At 47.8% G+C, this 18,290-nt stretch overlaps 1 protein-coding gene across 6 annotated transcripts in view; it reads left to right on the forward strand.

Moving 5' to 3' along the window:
- The first annotated feature begins 350 nt into the window (after positions 1-350).
- The window catches only part of LOC147609911 (Methyltransferase MT-A70 family protein), a 38,849-nt gene continuing 20,909 nt past the window's right edge, over positions 351-18,290 (forward strand). For all 6 annotated transcript variants that reach the window (XM_086786832.1, XM_086786833.1, XM_086786835.1 and 3 more), the window contains exon 1: positions 351-731. In XM_086786832.1, the coding sequence (XP_086642958.1) occupies positions 432-731 (300 nt within the window). In that variant the 5' untranslated portion in view covers positions 351-431. The remainder of the gene's footprint in view (positions 732-18,290) is intronic.

The raw sequence follows: 18,290 nt of genomic DNA on the forward strand, positions 1-18,290 counted from the left end.
TTTTACAAAGGAAGGCGAGCTCTCTACCCACACAATACCTTCATTAGGGTAGAATCGAGCCCGTTATATAGAGAGGCACATGCGCTACCATCCACTAGGGTAGAATCGAGCCCGTTATATAGAGAGGCACATGCGCTACCATCCACTAGGGTAGAATCGAGCCCAATAATACCTCCTTATAGAGAGGCACATGCGCTACCATCCATCTCAAGATCCATAAGAGACATCAATGGGATTCAACGGTGTGAGATTCATGGAGCTTGCTTGGTATCTTGTAATGTCTTTTTAGAGAGAGAAAGAGAGAGTGTTAGAAAGCAACCTTGACCTAGGCGAGCTCTCTATACACACAATATAGAGTGTTAGAAAGCCCTTTTATGAAGGCAGGCGAGCTCTCTATAGACTATAGAGAGTGTTAGAGAAAGAAGGTGGCTATGTCTGGGACTTGCTTGTGGAATGACATTGCTCCCGATGGTATCTTCCCAATTCCTGGTGGTAACGCCGTTTTTCTGGAACCATGCCGCCTGATCAGCTCCTCTTACGCCCACAACTTCCTTCTTCCATCTCTCTATTATTGCCGCTCTTACTTCCTCTCCTCTCCCGACGGCCGCATATGCTCAGAGCAAACCGACGCCGGCGCAGATGCCCACGAGAAGAAGAAGAAGAGGAAGAGGAGGAAGCGAAACACTCACTCCTTGAACCCCAAGGAGCAGCTTGCCCAACAGCGCCATCAGGTAATCTCAACGACATGCTTTTTATCGTTTTTAGGGCTAGTTGAGACCCTCTCACACTCTCTCTTTTGCATGCTCATTTGGGCACCATCCATTTTGGGGCTAGTTGGATTACACTCTCCTTTATGCATTTCCCCTCTCTCTATCCCCATACCTCTTTGGTTGGTCATACCATTGTATCTGTTTGCATTTCGCCTCTCTTGAACCTTCTTGGGCTGGCCATACTATTGCCATCTATTTTCAGTTCCACAGATGAGTTGTTACACACTTCTTTATGTACTATGGATACCGGCTTCTCCTTCTAACAGAGGAATGTGGTGTTGACGCGTGAGCATCCTAGGTAGTGTAACTCAGGACCATCAAGCTGAGGTAGGCTGTCATCGAGAAAGGGTTCAAAGGTGGATTCAGATCAAAGGATGGAGTTTGAGGAGAGACTCCGACATCAAAAGCTTGCCATTGCAAGTTCTCAATCCCATTTGTTGGACGAGGAGCTGTTGCTAACCTCATTGAGAATGTTTGCAATCCAACCTTTTGTAACCCATTGACAAGTTTGAAAAACTTTGGTTGGCAAGTTTGGAAAGCCCCCATTGATTAGATTGCCGCATTACATTAAGCTTTTTCTAAAGAAAATAATGCCCAACCCTGAGTCAAGGAAGAGATCCGGAGCATTGCCTTTACACACAGCTGTGCCATTGCCATTGTGGTGTGCCTTCAACTAACTTCTCCTTATGCTATGCCTTGTGTATTTATCAACTTGATCCTGTGCATGAATGTCACGTGCATCCCGCACTTGGATGCCACGTAGACATGTGTGTACAGAAGGCGCAAGACCTGGGGTGGAAAACTGGTCCCATGTGAGCCCAGTTTGGGATGAGTCGGCCAGACTCCAGTCGTCCGAGTTCAAGTGTGCATTGCCCTACACATGCGTCCAAGGTCAGGTGTGCATTGTCCTGCACATGAAACAGTGCTAGTCTGCGCTGTGAGTCTCCCTCTGGAATGATGTCAGTGGTTCTATGTATCAGGTATGACACATAATAAACAGACAGGTGGGGTTTGCATATAGAAATGGGGCCAGCCCATAGGGGCGCCCCAAGAATAGTTATGTGGGGGGGAGGTGTAGAACCACCCCCAAAGGGGCCAGGAGGACCTTGGCTGTGCCCACCAGCCATGGGATGGGCTGGAAGGGCTGTAGGCCAGCCCTAGGGCCTCTGGACAGGCAGCCGACAAGCCGACAGGGCATCCAGCCCTTAGAGGCCCGTCGGCCAGGTGTGGGGCAGCCCACACAGGCTGCCCAGCAGCCAAAGGCCATGCGCATAGGTGGCTAGCCCTCTATTGGTGTGAAGCGTAGGATTTAATAGCATTAAATGCTATTTTTAATGCAGTCGTGAGGCTTTTAAATCAGCCACCTGGATTTATACCAGCTGACCAGCACACACTGAAGGGGTATAAATACCCATAGCATAAATTCAGTTCATTTATCTCATAATTCACAAAGTGCTGGAGCTAACTCAAGGGCCAGTACAGCCAAGGAGAAGCTAACGCAAAGGGTGAAGGGTTGAAGGTCAAGGGCAGAGGGTTCTCCTCAGCCAAGAAGGTTCAGGTTCAGTCGTTTATTTTCAGATTTGCATCATTCTAATAAAAGCAAATACACCATCCGTGATGGGTCCTCCAGAGGGTATTCGGGACCCAATACTGTGTCCTCTTCTCCCTCTCTCTCTCTCTCTCTCTCTCTCTTATTTGCACATCTATATTCAGTTTTGTGCATTATTTTTCGTCGTGAAAAGTGTGCTGATTTTTGAGCATTGAAGTTACTGATCTCCCCTGAAGCTTCTGCATGTTTCAATGAAAGGCAACTAACTCAACAAGCGTTCATGGCATGATGACATGGGTTTTTGAAACATTTTGGGAGTTGCTGATCTCATTCCGTTAGGATGTTTTGACAACCATGCCTTGCATTTTTTCCAATATGCAACCCACTTTAAACAATGCTTTTCCTTCTCCTATAAGGGAAGTGGTGTCTTCAAGATTTTGTAACTTCCATGTTGAAGGCTGGGGCTCTAATTGCCTGCTCACATACTAGATTCACTCAGCCGCGATCAACTCGTAACTCTCTTCTCTAGTACTCATAGACATCAGTTGCTTACTTTTTCATACTTAATAGGTATCCATTTTCTTGGGAAGAAACAACCCTTATGTATATGAAAATTTATTGAAGCATGAAATATCATACATGATATTTGGCGTTGTAGAATACATTGCTACATATTAGTAATCACAACCAGGAGCTGTCTCCACACTCGATAGATACTTGCCTTTGAATTGCAGCCTTGAAGATGCTGAAAGCATTGCAACCAATCTGTTAGAGGGAGAGAACTTGCGAGAGAGGTTTGGGTTTACATGTTTCAATTTGTGAACAGTTGTACAACAAATTGTACTTTTTTTAAATAGAGTACTTATGTCTAGGAGTTAGGTATTTGCTGTGTACCGAGTAAGTTTGTGGAAACCTTCCACTACTGTCCTCAAAACAAAAATGCAAATAGACTCCCTTTCTAGGATTCTCGTACCCCATCTTTTTCTTGGTAAGTCGAATTGACTGGGGAGTCCTAAAATCTGTCAACACACCACATACTTCCTTGTGGCAAATCAGCCCCAAAATCACTTCCATGGACTATATTAGCTGTTGGTATCGACACAACAATAGTTTGTATCGCTACATTCATTGTCCTTACGGTGGTCATGTACCACCTATACAAACGCAGTGCTCCCAGATTGTATAATTCTTACAACCCCATAGAATCTCCTAAACACGAAACACGAGTGATTAGTTCAAACTCCATAAGAGAGGTGCAGGCTAGCTCACCTCCCAACCGTAGGTTCTAAGCTTCAAACTACCCCTGAACCAAAGGCTAAGGTCTAACTCTCACAGATCCATGCCAATCCTTTGGCATGCCGATCTATGCTCTGCCACACACGTAGCCGGAGTCTTTGTCGAACTTTGACCAATTATGACAACAATAACCCATGTTTCACTTATTATAGTGTTCACTGCTGTTATAAATAACCAAACTTTTGTAAATAGCCAATACACATGGATTTATTAATAATAACCTTAGCCGCCCTTATTAGCTTGCTTTCTCCTAATCCTAGGGCTCCCCTAACCTCGATAGATTAGGCCACTAATTGTGAGGATTAGCACTACGTACGGAACAACTATGCTGAAATTGGATTAATGCATGCTACTGACTTGGCCATACAGTTGTTAGCTGTTGTGGCACTGTCAATACAGTTCCGTACACATGCAACGAAGAGGTCTGTATGTATAGTCACACTAATGTGCAGCCAGCTGTTCGTATAGATGCACTACCTGGTTTAGGTTGTACACTAGATGCCATACAATAGTACAGGTGTGTGTTGATGTCTGGGGCGATCTCATTGATGCTGTTACTTGCAGGGAGTGTGTGTGAATTATGGGGACTTGGTGTCTTTTCTTTTAAATGTGAAAAATGGATGAAAAGTGTGAAAAGGAGAAAGGTTTTAATTATAAATTTTACTGACTTTATCTTGCAAAAAATATTAGTTTTCACACATTATTTTTTATAAATGCGAGCCACCTAGGATGACCAATCCTAGGTAGCCACCTTTGCAAAAAATATTAGTTATGAAACACATTATTATTTATAAATGCCGACTACCTAGGATGACCAGTCCCTTTCTCCCGTTTTCATAAATAATGCATAGGCAATTAAATCCACACAATGTTTACGTATAGGCAATTAAATCCATGCAATGTGCGCCAATGAGGTGATAGCTCAAGTGGTGAAGGTGTTTGACTAGGACCAAGAGGTCTTGGGTTCAAAACCCCCCTTGGTGCTTCCTCGGCGGCATTGCCTATGGGCGGATAATCAAGCGCCTATGGGCGGGCACCTACGGGCGGTGAATAATCGGTAACTACTGAGAGGATATATTTTTTTTCCCCTACTGGCCTTTTGCCCAAGATTCTCCCGTAGTTACTGTTAAAAGATCGGTAGAGGGGGAGGAGACACACACACAGGAGCAAACCCTAATGTATATTGCAAACCCTAACCATAGAGGGAAGCCATGTCCACTCTCACACAAAGCATAATGCACTAATCCATAATCCACACAACACACAATGAGTTGTGTCCACACTCTACTAACCCTAGCTAATGTCCACACACTATGACCAGCTGGACACGCGGTCATTTATGTCTCACACATGTTCCTACCTAATCTGCCAGCACATAGCATAGCTGGCTCACACTGACATCGAGCTTGAATATCTCAACAGCCCCTCTCAAGCTCATGATGTACTGCCGATGAAGATGTAGATGAGCTTGGGATATCAAGACTCTCAACACTCCCCCTCAAGCTCATCCCATGTACTCCCAACATAGTCCGGAAGTACTCAAACTTCTCCCTGCTAAGTGGCTTCGTAAAGATATCAGCCACCTGCTCATCAGTCTTCACATACTGAAGATCAACTGAACCATCCAGCACCTTCTCTCTGACAAAGTGATAATGGACCTCTATGTGTTTGGTCCTCGCATGAAATACTGGATTCTTTGCCAACTGCATACTGCTCATGTTGTCACAATGAATGACAACTTTCCCATCAAGAGGCTCACATAAATCTGCCAAGAGACTCTTTAACCATATAGCCTCGCAAGTAGCAATGGCTGCTCCTCTGTACTCAGCCTCTGTACTGGATAAAGCAACTGTAGGTTACTTTTTGCTACTCCAACTCACCACAGCACTGCCAAGTGTAAAAGCATATCCACTAGTAGACCTCCTGTCATATGCGCTACCTGCCCAATCAGCATCTGTGTAGCCATGTATGTCCAAGCTTTTACCACTCTCATAGAATAAACCATAATGTGCTGTGGTTTTCACATATCTCATGATGCGTCTCACTGCATCCAAATGTGGTTTCCTGGGGCTCTGCATAAACTGGCTAACTAGCCCCACTGCATAACTCAAATCCGGGCGTGTGATAGTCATATATATGAGACTACCAACCATCTTCCTGTACATAGAAGGATCATCCAATTCCTCGCCATAATCAGCCCGCAACTTCACATTTTGCTCCAATGGTGTACTCATAGGCTTACACCTTGTCATGCCATACTTTGCCAACATATCCAATGCATATTGGCGCTGTACTAACTAAGTACCTGCATGATCTTTCACCACTTCAATTCCAAGGAAGTATCTCAACTCACCAAGATCTTTCATGTCAAATTGCCCACTCAAAGCTTTCTTGACATGCATCACATCTGCACTATGATCACCTGTAATAATCAAGTCATCCACATAGATGACTAGTAAAACAATCCCATGCTGTGTCTTTGAAACCGGCCTCTGATAGGAAACCAGAGTGCGGTAGGAGCAATCACCCGTCCACTTGTAGTCTAGATGATAAACAAAACACAGATTGGGGCTAGAGTGCCCAAATCTGAAAACACAACGACACCTGTTGGCCCCAAAGCTTGGCGCCCCTTGCGGTATTTCTTTATTCAATTAAAATAATATGTATGGCTGAGTACAACACAAAGACCAGCCAAGAGTTTACACCTGTAAGTCCAATCTGACTGCCCACAAATCCTTCTCAGCACAGAGGATCTATGCACACAGATCTGTGTCCTCAAGCAACACACTGTGCCTCCCTCTGATCAGCCAAGTTCACAAAGCAGGCCAGCCATGGGCATACATCTGGCATAACTCAAGAGCATGATACATCTTCTCAGCTCAAACATACATATGCTGTTCAATCCCTGTCTTAATCCCTTGTCAATCTGCCATACTCCTCCTCTCACAAGGAGCCAGATAGTACATACCTGTAGCAGACATCAAGCAATAGAAAGAGAGATAGATGAACAGAGTCAAGGCTTACCAAGTTCAGCTCGTGAAACAACACTGGAGGAAGCAACAGCACCAATCTGTGCCTGCAGGCACTTGAATCCACAACCCTGCTTCACACGTGTGCTTGCACTTGCCTGTATCTTCCTCCTGATGCTCACTCCTATGCTGTCCTTGTAAAGTACAGATCTGAAAATCAGCACAGTACCCGTCTGTACCGCCTCGAGATACGTGCCAGGCGTTGTACTTGCATAAACAACCTGCTGTCCACTTCTGTACTAGCCTGAATCAGCATACACAGGTCTGCACAGGTCTGTCCAGCACCCAGAAAAGCGCCGCCTGCACCTGTACTTGCTGTACCTGACTGCCCGTACACTGTACGGCAGTCGTACAATAGGGTTTGGGCTGGAAAACAGGCTGTACAGCCTGTACAGAGCTTCTGCGCAGAGTTTCCAGCAGCAGCTCTGTGCGCCGCCAGCAACAGAGGAGAAAGAGAGAGAAAGAGAGTGTCCAGTACTGGCCGTACAGTGCTGTACGGCTGGTTCCACTCAGAAAAACAGCAGCCAAGCTGGTCTTCAGCAGTCGCCTCCTCTTCCTGTGCTTTTCCACGCTAGTTCTTCATGCGCATGAGGGGAGTTCTCCTTTTGCTACACGATTCCCCAAAAAGGGAAGAGAGAGAGAGAAGAGAGAGAAAACCCCTTCCCAATTTAATCCCTAGGGTCCCAACTTAATAAGTTCCTAGGGCCACTAAGGCCTAGGGGCAAACTTCAATAAACATTCAAACTTAATGTTTTAATGTTCCCCCTTCACACCTAGGGATGTCCACACATCTTAAACACTGTCCAGGCACCCCCCATGTGAATCATAAAATATTCTGACTCTGCCACCACCATGCCCACACTTGTCCTGCTCCATTTTCACAGGGTCATGACATACCCCCCTCTTGAAAGATGGCAAGCGTCCTCGATTGCATTCTGGTGATGCATCAAAATATCCAAAGTGAAATACAATATGGCAAGATCAGCGTCCCAATCTCTCTGAGCCATACACATGTATCAACATTCACTGCAAACCAATGGCATAGTAATAGTCCAAGTTGTATACCACTGTGAACCATACATATGCACAAAAATCTCCATGTGACTAGTACACATATATCATAGAAGTCCCATAAACAGATGTACTGTCAGCCTCAGTACCTTCGGATGAGATAAAATCTGCACCAAGCGACCTCTAGATGTCATCTGAGCCTGTCTGTATCAAGGGAGTGGAGGTGCTACCCCCCTCTTGAGCATCAGGTAATGCTCCAGACCCATGCTCTGCTGAACCTGAATGAGCCACAATAAGAGTCGGCTCTAACTCAAAGGCATCGAGATAAAGCTGCAAAACCTGAGGTGAATCTGTTAAGTCACCTTCCTCCATCCACTTCGCATCCATCGGTGAATAGTTCTTGAACTTCACAAGATAGCGACGGGAAACTTTACCTCGTACCTTCCTTTCTTTATGTGCCAGTATCTGCTCTGGAATCAGAACCTCATCAAGTTCCTCAACTTCCGGCTGAGCCTCATCTGATACATCCTCAGGCACATCCCCACGGAAAGGTCTAAGAAGACTCACGTGAAAAGCATTGTGAATCCTCCAGTGATCTGGTAACTTCAAACGATAGGTTACCTCACCAATCTTTTCCAAAACCTGAAAAGGCCCATAATATCGCATACTCAACTTAGGGAATAAGCGCTCTTTACCCTTCATCTTCTTGAGTCTAGCCTTTTCAAAACGCAAAAGAACCCAATCACCCAATGCAAACTGTAAATCACGTCTGTGACGGTCTGCGGCTTTCTTTTGCTTCTGCTGAGTTTTCTGGAGGGCTAACTTAACTCTCCGATAAGCTTCATCCAAGCTCTCCACATACTGATCAGCCTCAAAGATCTTATCCTTTGTATGCAAAATGGGTGGTACCTTCTTCCCTCCTTCTACAATCTCAAAAGGCGCCTTGCCTGTCGAGCTATGTACAGTGTTGTTATATGCAAACTCCACTAAAGGAAGATACTTTTCCCATTGTTGCTTATGCTCTGACACATAACACTTGAGAAGATCCAACACTGTAGAGTTAGCCTCTTCTGACTGACCATCTGTCTGTGGATGAAATGACGATGAAAACTTGAGAGTTGTACCCATGTTGTCAAACAACCCTCTCCAAAACAAACTCGTCATCCGTGGATCACGGTCACTAATGATAGACGTAGGCAAGCCATGATACTTGAAGATGTTCGCCATGAACAACTTCACCATATGATCCACTTTAATGTCTTCCTCACGGGAATGAAATGAGCCTGCTTACTGAACCTGCATATGATAGTCCAGATGCCATCATTTCCCGTTTGTGGCCGTGGAAGATCAAATACAAAATCCATGGCAATGCTCTCCCAAGGTCTATCCGGAATAGGTAAAGGCTGTAATAACCCTGGTGTCTTCTGACGGTCAAACTTTACCTTCTGACATACGATGCATTGCCTCACAAAGGCATCAACATCTCTTCTCAAGGTTGGCCAATAAAAGAAAGTCTCCACTGCTTTGACCGTGGCGTCAATACCTCTATGACCTGCATACGGTGGAGCATGACTTTCAATCATAACCTTGAGTCGCAATGGCCTGGTAACACACAGTCTGCCATGCATCAATAAAAACCCATCTCTGAGAGTGTAATGCTCATGCCGCTGACCCTCAAACATCTGATCATACAACCTTTCAAAATCCTCATCATGGGCTGTCACGTGCATCCCGCACTTGGATGCCACGTAGACATTCTGTACAGAAGGTGCAGGACCTGGGATGGTGAACTGGTCCCATGTGAGCCCAGTCCGGGACGAGTCAGCCAGGGATCCATCTCAGTCGTCCGAGGTCAGGTGTGCATTGTCCTGCACATGAGTCCAAGGTCAGGTGTGCATCGTCCTGCACATGAAGCAGTGCCAGTCCGCGCTGTGAGTCTCCCTCTGGAATGATGTCAGATGTGCTGTGTATCTGGTTTGCAACTGGATGCCAGGCCTCTGTAGGCATGTAGGTTGCATGTAGAGATGGGGCCAGCCCATAGGGCTACCCCAGTGTAGGTGTTTGCATTGGCATAATTAGTATGGGCATGGGGGAGGCATAGAACCACCCCCAAGGGGCCAGGAGGGCCCAAGACTATGCCCACCAGCCAAGGCAAGGGCTGGAGGGGCAGTCGGCCAGCTCCAGACCCTCTGGACAGGCAGCCGACAGAGGGTATAAGCCCTGGACAGAAGGCGGCCAGGTGTGGGGGGCAGTCCCACACCTATGCGTTGAATGCCCAGCAGCCAGGAGGCTGTCCAGGGGTCATGCGCAGGCTGGACAGGCTCCAAACAGGTGTGAAAAACACTTTATTAAAGTGTGAACACATTTAATTGCAAGACTCAGTCGTGGGTCTTCAGTAAACCAGCCGACTGCATGTTTTGGGAAGTATAAAAGCCCAGCCCATAGTTTCATTAGAAGCATCTCATAATTCACCAAGAGCCTCAAGCATACAAGGGCCAGGACAGCCAAGGGTTTGCTAAAGCTAAGGGGTGAAGGACTGAAGGTCAAGGGCAGGTTTTCCAGCCAAGAAAAGGTCAAGTACTTTGTATTTGTTTTCAGATTTACATCATTCTAATAAAGCAAATACACCATCCGTGGTGGGGGCCCTACAGAGGGTAATTGGGACCCAATACTGTGTCCTTCTCCATCTCCCCCCTTCTCTCTATTTTTCTGCACATAGTCTTTCAGTTTGTGCGTTAATTCCGTCGCGAAAAGAGTGCTGATTTCTGAGTTTTGAAGTACCGATCCTTCTCCGAAGCTTCCGCATATTACAGTGGTATCAGAGCCTACTTCAAGGACGAAGATTCAGCAAAGAAAACCAGAAAATTTTTCGCTCGTGTGGTTGGTTTTTAGACGCCGGTGGACTACCCCTTTCGGAGTGACTCCTGTCCCTCGAAGGACGGTTGGTTTTTAGCCTCCGGAAGCCTCCGGAAGTCTCCCACACAGACAGTGGATGGTCAGATTGCGTTCCGGAAAGGAATTGCAGATTCCCGCTATGGCGAGCTTTGGCGACGAGAGAGAACCAGAACCATGGGACCAGAGTGCACCAGGCAGCCCAGCTAGGGCACCCGGCTTGAGTGTACAAGACATGTTCCAGCAGATGATGCGAGCAATCGCAGACCAGACAACCAAGTTGGACGAGCAGAAGGCGCGGATTTTGGCTCTGGAGGAGCGTTCTCGCTCTCCAGTGTCGCGTTTTCCATCTCCTCCTCCCTCTCCTTCCGTACCCCAGATACCAGATCCTCGTCACAGGGACCCTCTCGAGGGGTCACAGCCGCAGTCAAGCTCCTTGCTTGAGAGGCAGATACGGGCATTGGAGATTCGACAACGAGAAGACGAAGCCATGCGACGAGTGGAACACGAGCGTTACCTCCAAGCTTTGGACGCCAGATTGACACCGGCGGCGCCCTCGAATCATTTTCCCGAGAAAATGAACTTCAGTAAGTATAATGGTAAACTCGATCCCACTACTCTGTATTCATGGTTACATCAATTTGAAGCTTACTTTGCCGCAGTTAGGAAATCAGATATTGACAAAGTGATCTTAGCCAGTTGGTATTTGGAAGGTGAGGCCATTCCTTGGTGGACTCAGTGGGCTCATGCCCACACCAGATCAGGTATGGCAGCTTATGGGTGGGACGAGTTCGTCCGTGACCTTAAGCAGCGGTTTTTACCGCCCCACTACCTTGAGCGACTCGAAGACGAGTTCAGGGGAGCGCGTCAGAACGCGCAACCAGTCCTTCAGTTTGCCAATAGAATTTCGACCTTGTGTCTACAATTAGGCTTATCTGATGCGGACAAGAAAGGGCAGTTTTTGTATGGCCTGGACACGCAAATCCAATGGGAGGTGCGTATGTTTAGACCAGCCACCTTTGAGGACGCACTCTCGCTTGCGCAGAGTGCAGAAATGAAACACAATGGTGGCAAGCCCAAGACTTCCCAGCCGGCTTCTCCCAAGGCTAACGCCTCGGGGGGCAAAAGCCAGAACCAGACGGGGTCTTCCCCAGGACAGAGCCCGGGAGCCTCTGGCTCCAAGAACTCGAACAATGCGTCTAAGCTTACTCCAGACCAGAAAGCGGAGGCAGGCAAGACAGGTGGCAAGTTGAGTGCTGAGGAGCTTGCTCAGTACAGGAAGGAGGGTAGATGTTACTTTTGTCACACAAAAGGACATACTTCTCGGGATTGTCCGAAGAAGCCTCCAAAGCCCGCCGCCGCCTCCACAGCTTCCGTGGTGAGCACAGCTCCCACACAGACCCCAGCGGCGACCCCTAGTTCTTCAAACCCCGGTGCTTCAGTAGGAGCAATTATTAGCCGGGAGCTCGAAGATAAGCAGAAGGGCGCCCATGACCAGGAGTATGAGCGCAACGAATTGCTCAAGTCCTTTGGCTACATAGGTGGCCAGAGAGTCGTTGTCTTGTTTGACAGCGGCAGCACGGAGGATGTGATCACGGAAGAGGCCGCTAGGCGTGCCCGCTTCGAGCTCACTCCGGTGGACAAACAAGTTGAGGGTTTTAGCACAGGTATGACTACGAGCGTCAAGTATGAAGCTCTAGGTGCTAAATTAGTCATTCAGGGCATAGAGTTTGTGCGTGACTTTATGGTTGCCCCTCTTGTAGGAGCAGACATAATTTTGGGTATCCAGTGGTTTCACAAGTTCCTTCCTGATGTCAAGTGGGACAAGCACACGTTCCAGATTGATCGGAATGTGTCAAACACCCCTGTGACCATTAAGTGTGAGCCAGGTATTCCAAACTTTCCGCTCATAAGCCACTTGCAGGCTAAGCGAGCAGTCAGGAAAGGCGCACAGTGTGCGATGATTTACATCCAGACCGCCCAGACGGTGGCCAGTGCTTCCGAGAAGTACTCGGCTCTCCACGAAAAGTTCCAGAAGATTTTTCTTCGGGACAGTCTCCCTCCCCAGCTTCCCCCGTCCAGACCGGAGGATCACAAGATTGACCTCCTCCCAGGCTCGGAACCCCCGAGCAAGTTTCCGTATCGCCTTTCTAAGGCAATGGAATCGGAGTTGGACCGCCAACTCCAAGAATTGTTGCAAGCTGGCTTCATCCGCCCCAGCGTGTCGCCGTTTGCAGCACCGATCTTATTTGTCAAGAAGAAAGATGGGTCTTCTCGGTTGTGTGTCGATTATCGTGCACTCAACAAGCTGACTATCAAGAGCAGATTCCCGATGCCTCGAATTGACTATATTCTGGAGAGGCTGAATGGAGCTAAGGTGTTCTCTAAATTGGATTTAAAGAGTGGGTACCACCAGGTTCGGATTGTTGAGGGGGACATCCCCAAGACAGCTTTCCGTACAGAACGGGCCCACTATGAATTTGTGGTTATGCCATTTGGATTGACGAACGCCCCAGCTACATTTAACCGCATGATGATGCGTATTTTCCGGGAGTTGATTGGAGTGTGTGTGTTCATCTTTTTGGACGACATACTCATATTTTCAGCTACAGTTGAGCAGCATGACATTGATGTGGAGAAAGTCCTTAAGTTGCTGGAAAGCAACGAGCTCTATATCAATGAAAAGAAGTCAGAATTTTATCTGTTCCAGGTACATTACTTGGGATATATAATCAGTGCCGAAGGCATTCGACTTGATCCGGCTAAAGTGGCCGAGATTGTGAACTGGGAAGTACCTCAGACTGCTTATGACATTAGATCATTTGTGGGTATATGCCAGGCATATTCCACCCACATTGATAAGTTTTCTGATCTCTCGGCAGACCTCACCGATCTGCTAAAGGGAGTGAAAACAAGGAGGCAAAAGATTCGAATGACTCCACGAGCGTTGGAGGCATTCCAGAACCTCAAGGTGGCTTTGTCAGAAGCGCCTTGTTTAGCCCTTGCCTCGTGGGACGAACCATTTCAGGTGATCACCGATGCGAGTAACATCGCAATTGGCGGTGTATTGCAACAGAATGGTCATCCAGTAGCTTACATGTCTCGTAAGTTACTGCCCGCCGAAAAGAATTACTCAGTCTACGATCGTGAACTCCTAGCAGTCATTCAGGCCTTGAAACATTGGAAACATTTCTTGTATGGCCGTGACTTCGAGGTTCGCACTGACCATCAGGCATTGCGCTGGATTCAGACGATGCCCAGTGCACAGTGGAGTGATCGACAGCACCGCTGGAGTCGGATATTCCAGCAGTTTGGTGGCATGATTGAGTACCTTCCAGGAAAGGCCAATCCAGTGGCCGATGCTTTGAGCAGGAAGGGACAAGTATCTGCGATTCAGACCACTAGACTGGACCTTGTTGGTACAGGACTAGAAGACATGAAGCACACGTACGCGGATTCCGAGGAATTCGGTACACAGTGGGAACAGGCATTGGATGCCACAGGACCATGCCATTTTCTGATACGCGATGGTTGGCTTTACTACAAAGGCCGACTGTGCGTCATGAAATCATTCCGGGCAGCTCTTCTCCATGATGCCCATGACGCCATTACAGGTGGTCATAGGGGCATGAATTCGACTCTGGAGAAGTTAGAACGGCAATACTATTGGCCAAAGATGAGGCGTGATGTGTTTACTTATGTACAACGCTGTGACATTTGTCAAAAGGTGAAAGCTCCTCGTGGAAAGAAGATAGGGTTGTTACAGCCTTTGCCAATTCCTGAGGGTCCTTTCCAAGACATTTCGATGGACTTTGTCACAAATCTGCCTCCCAGTCCGAGTAAGCGTAATACACAGTGTTTGACTATTGTTGACAGGTTCAGCAAATTTGTGATGCTTATTCCTTGCAGGGCCAATGTGACCGCCGAAGATGTTGCCCAGCTTTTTATTCGGCATTGGTACCCGATTGGTGGGATTCCTAGGACCATAGTGTCAGACCGAGATGCCAAGTTTACCAGTCATTTTTGGAGGGCATTGTTTGATAATTTTGGTACTAAGTTGAATTTTTCCAGTGCATTCCACCCACAGACAGATGGCCAGACAGAGATATACAACCAGTTGGCCTTTGATGTGCTGAAGTGTTATGTCCACGATCAGCAAGGTAAGTGGGAATCGTTTTTGCCTTTAGTTCAAGCTGTTCTGAATGACTCTTTTTCTTCAGCTATTGGCAGGACTCCATATGAGGCAGCGTTTGGAAGGCCTTTCCAGTCGTTGTTAACCAGGACCTCGTCTTCAGTACCGGAGGCGAACAGAGTGACGGAGTCTTACCAGGAGATACTAGAGTCCGTTAAAGACAGATTGGCTAAAGCGCAAGAGGCCTACACTCGACAGGCCAATAAAGACCGAAGGGACATGAAGTTTTCGGAAGGAGATTGGGTATATCTTCGGATTATGAAGCAAAGATTAAAGCAGGTGGGCAAGCGATGCCCAAAGTTGTCTTTCAGGAGCTTCGGACCATTCCCCATCCGGAAAAAGATTAATGAGGTGTCTATGCAGTTAAAGCTACCTCCGAGTTGGACTATGCACGATGTATTTCATGTCAGTTGGTTAAAGCCATATGCAGGTCCACCCCCTTCAGAGGTCAAAGACGAAGCGGAACCAGACATCATTGATGAAGCCGAAGTAATGGTTCCAGAACAGATCCTTCTGCACCGTTTCAAGCATGGCTCAGGCCGAAGACTACGACAGTTCCTCACGAAGTTTCAGGACCGAGGAACTCATGAAGCGGTATGGCTCGACAAAGAATTCTTCGAGGACTATCCGGCTTTATTGACGGATTATTTGGAGGCTATGCAGCTTCCGTCAAGTTAAGCAGAAGGGGATGTCACGTGCATCCCGCACTTGGATGCCACGTAGACATTCTGTACAGAAGGTGCAGGACCTGGGATGGTGAACTGGTCCCATGTGAGCCCAGTCCGGGACGAGTCAGCCAGGGATCCATCTCAGTCGTCCGAGGTCAGGTGTGCATTGTCCTGCACATGAGTCCAAGGTCAGGTGTGCATCGTCCTGCACATGAAGCAGTGCCAGTCCGCGCTGTGAGTCTCCCTCTGGAATGATGTCAGATGTGCTGTGTATCTGGTTTGCAACTGGATGCCAGGCCTCTGTAGGCATGTAGGTTGCATGTAGAGATGGGGCCAGCCCATAGGGCTACCCCAGTGTAGGTGTTTGCATTGGCATAATTAGTATGGGCATGGGGGAGGCATAGAACCACCCCCAAGGGGCCAGGAGGGCCCAAGACTATGCCCACCAGCCAAGGCAAGGGCTGGAGGGGCAGTCGGCCAGCTCCAGACCCTCTGGACAGGCAGCCGACAGAGGGTATAAGCCCTGGACAGAAGGCGGCCAGGTGTGGGGGGCAGTCCCACACCTATGCGTTGAATGCCCAGCAGCCAGGAGGCTGTCCAGGGGTCATGCGCAGGCTGGACAGGCTCCAAACAGGTGTGAAAAACACTTTATTAAAGTGTGAACACATTTAATTGCAAGACTCAGTCGTGGGTCTTCAGTAAACCAGCCGACTGCATGTTTTGGGAAGTATAAAAGCCCAGCCCATAGTTTCATTAGAAGCATCTCATAATTCACCAAGAGCCTCAAGCATACAAGGGCCAGGACAGCCAAGGGTTTGCTAAAGCTAAGGGGTGAAGGACTGAAGGTCAAGGGCAGGTTTTCCAGCCAAGAAAAGGTCAAGTACTTTGTATTTGTTTTCAGATTTACATCATTCTAATAAAGCAAATACACCATCCGTGGTGGGGGCCCTACAGAGGGTAATTGGGACCCAATACTGTGTCCTTCTCCATCTCCCCCCTTCTCTCTATTTTTCTGCACATAGTCTTTCAGTTTGTGCGTTAATTCCGTCGCGAAAAGAGTGCTGATTTCTGAGTTTTGAAGTACCGATCCTTCTCCGAAGCTTCCGCATATTACAGTGGTATCAGAGCCTGATGCTCTGATACCAATGTAACGCGCGGAAGCTCTGGGTAGTCATCTTTCAGCCCTAAACACTCTTGAAGACCTTCTGATGCAAAAACGCACCATGATGCAAAAACGCAGGTAGAGAGAGAGTAGAGAGAGAGAGTGAGAAGTGCTGGAATTTCAGTATATACTATGTACAAAAAAGGTACAATTCTGTACAGCACTTGGCTGCCCTCTTAAAAAGGTGATAAACCCTAATTCTGGCCCCTATGGGACCCTCCTACTGACTCACACCCCTAGTGGGTGGAATGAGTAAACAAGGAGCAAAGGGGGCTATTTATAGCCCCTTGGAGTACAAGGGAAACTGGCCGACTGCTGGTCGGCCAGTTCATGATTCATTAATTCCAATAAATGCAGCCGACTGTGGTATCTTGGATGCGCCTGCTGCCAGCCCCTTCTGTCCTGCAGCCGACAGCCCCTTGGGTACTGCTGATGTCATCCTCCATGCAGCCGACAGCCTTCTGATCCCTGCTTGGCTCCAAGTTCTGCTCCATGTCCATCTTCTGCTGGTTCATAGTCTTTTTCTGCTTGCCTCTTCTGGATCTAGCCCTAGAAATGTCCATGGCATCTGTGATGCACATGACATCCCCCTCTGCTAAACTTGATGACGGGAATCCAACCTGCTCTTGGATGACTGTCATCATCCCAATCCTTTTCCCGAAGTCCCTCTGTCATCATCCATCCCTGGCAAACCTTTTTCTCTGAAAATCCGGTCTGTTCTCCTAACCACTCTGTCTCTGATGAAGATCTATGCATCTGGTCTTCCTCTAGTCCACAATCCATTCCTGCCCTGATTCTGAACACCGTCTTGGTCTTCGTTCCTGGAACTGAGTCTGGCACTCTCACATCACCCTTGGAGGATCAACCTCCCTTGGGACCGTTCCCTTAGAACCCATCTGGCTCACGGAACTGACATCCCCATCTGGCACTGTGGAACACCACCAACAAACCTCCTGGGAGTTCTTCCCGATCTGTGTTCTTGTCTTGGGCTTCGAATCCGTGTACTTTCCTGTACCTTGGACCTGTACACCATCATCTGGGACTGAATCAGTGTTTAGCTTTGCTGAGCCTGATGCTCTGATACCAATGTAACGCGCGGAAGCTCTGGGTAGTCATCTTTCAGCCCTAAACACTCTTGAAGACCTTCTGATGCAAAAACGCACCATGATGCAAAAACGCAGGTAGAGAGAGAGTAGAGAGAGAGAGTGAGAAGTGCTGGAATTTCAGTATATACTATGTACAAAAAAGGTACAATTCTGTACAGCACTTGGCTGCCCTCTTAAAAAGGTGATAAACCCTAATTCTGGCCCCTATGGGACCCTCCTACTGACTCACACCCCTAGTGGGTGGAATGAGTAAACAAGGAGCAAAGGGGGCTATTTATAGCCCCTTGGAGTACAAGGGAAACTGGCCGACTGCTGGTCGGCCAGTTCATGATTCATTAATTCCAATAAATGCAGCCGACTGTGGTATCTTGGATGCGCCTGCTGCCAGCCCCTTCTGTCCTGCAGCCGACAGCCCCTTGGGTACTGCTGATGTCATCCTCCATGCAGCCGACAGCCTTCTGATCCCTGCTTGGCTCCAAGTTCTGCTCCATGTCCATCTTCTGCTGGTTCATAGTCTTTTTCTGCTTGCCTCTTCTGGATCTAGCCCTAGAAATGTCCATGGCATCTGTGATGCACATGACATGGGCATACTGCTCTTTCATTTCATCAAGCTCA

Source organism: Cibotium barometz, chromosome 50 (genome assembly GCF_041138505.1).
Source record: "Cibotium barometz isolate CiBa-2024 chromosome 50, ASM4113850v1, whole genome shotgun sequence".
Lineage (NCBI taxonomy): Eukaryota > Viridiplantae > Streptophyta > Polypodiopsida > Cyatheales > Cibotiaceae > Cibotium > Cibotium barometz.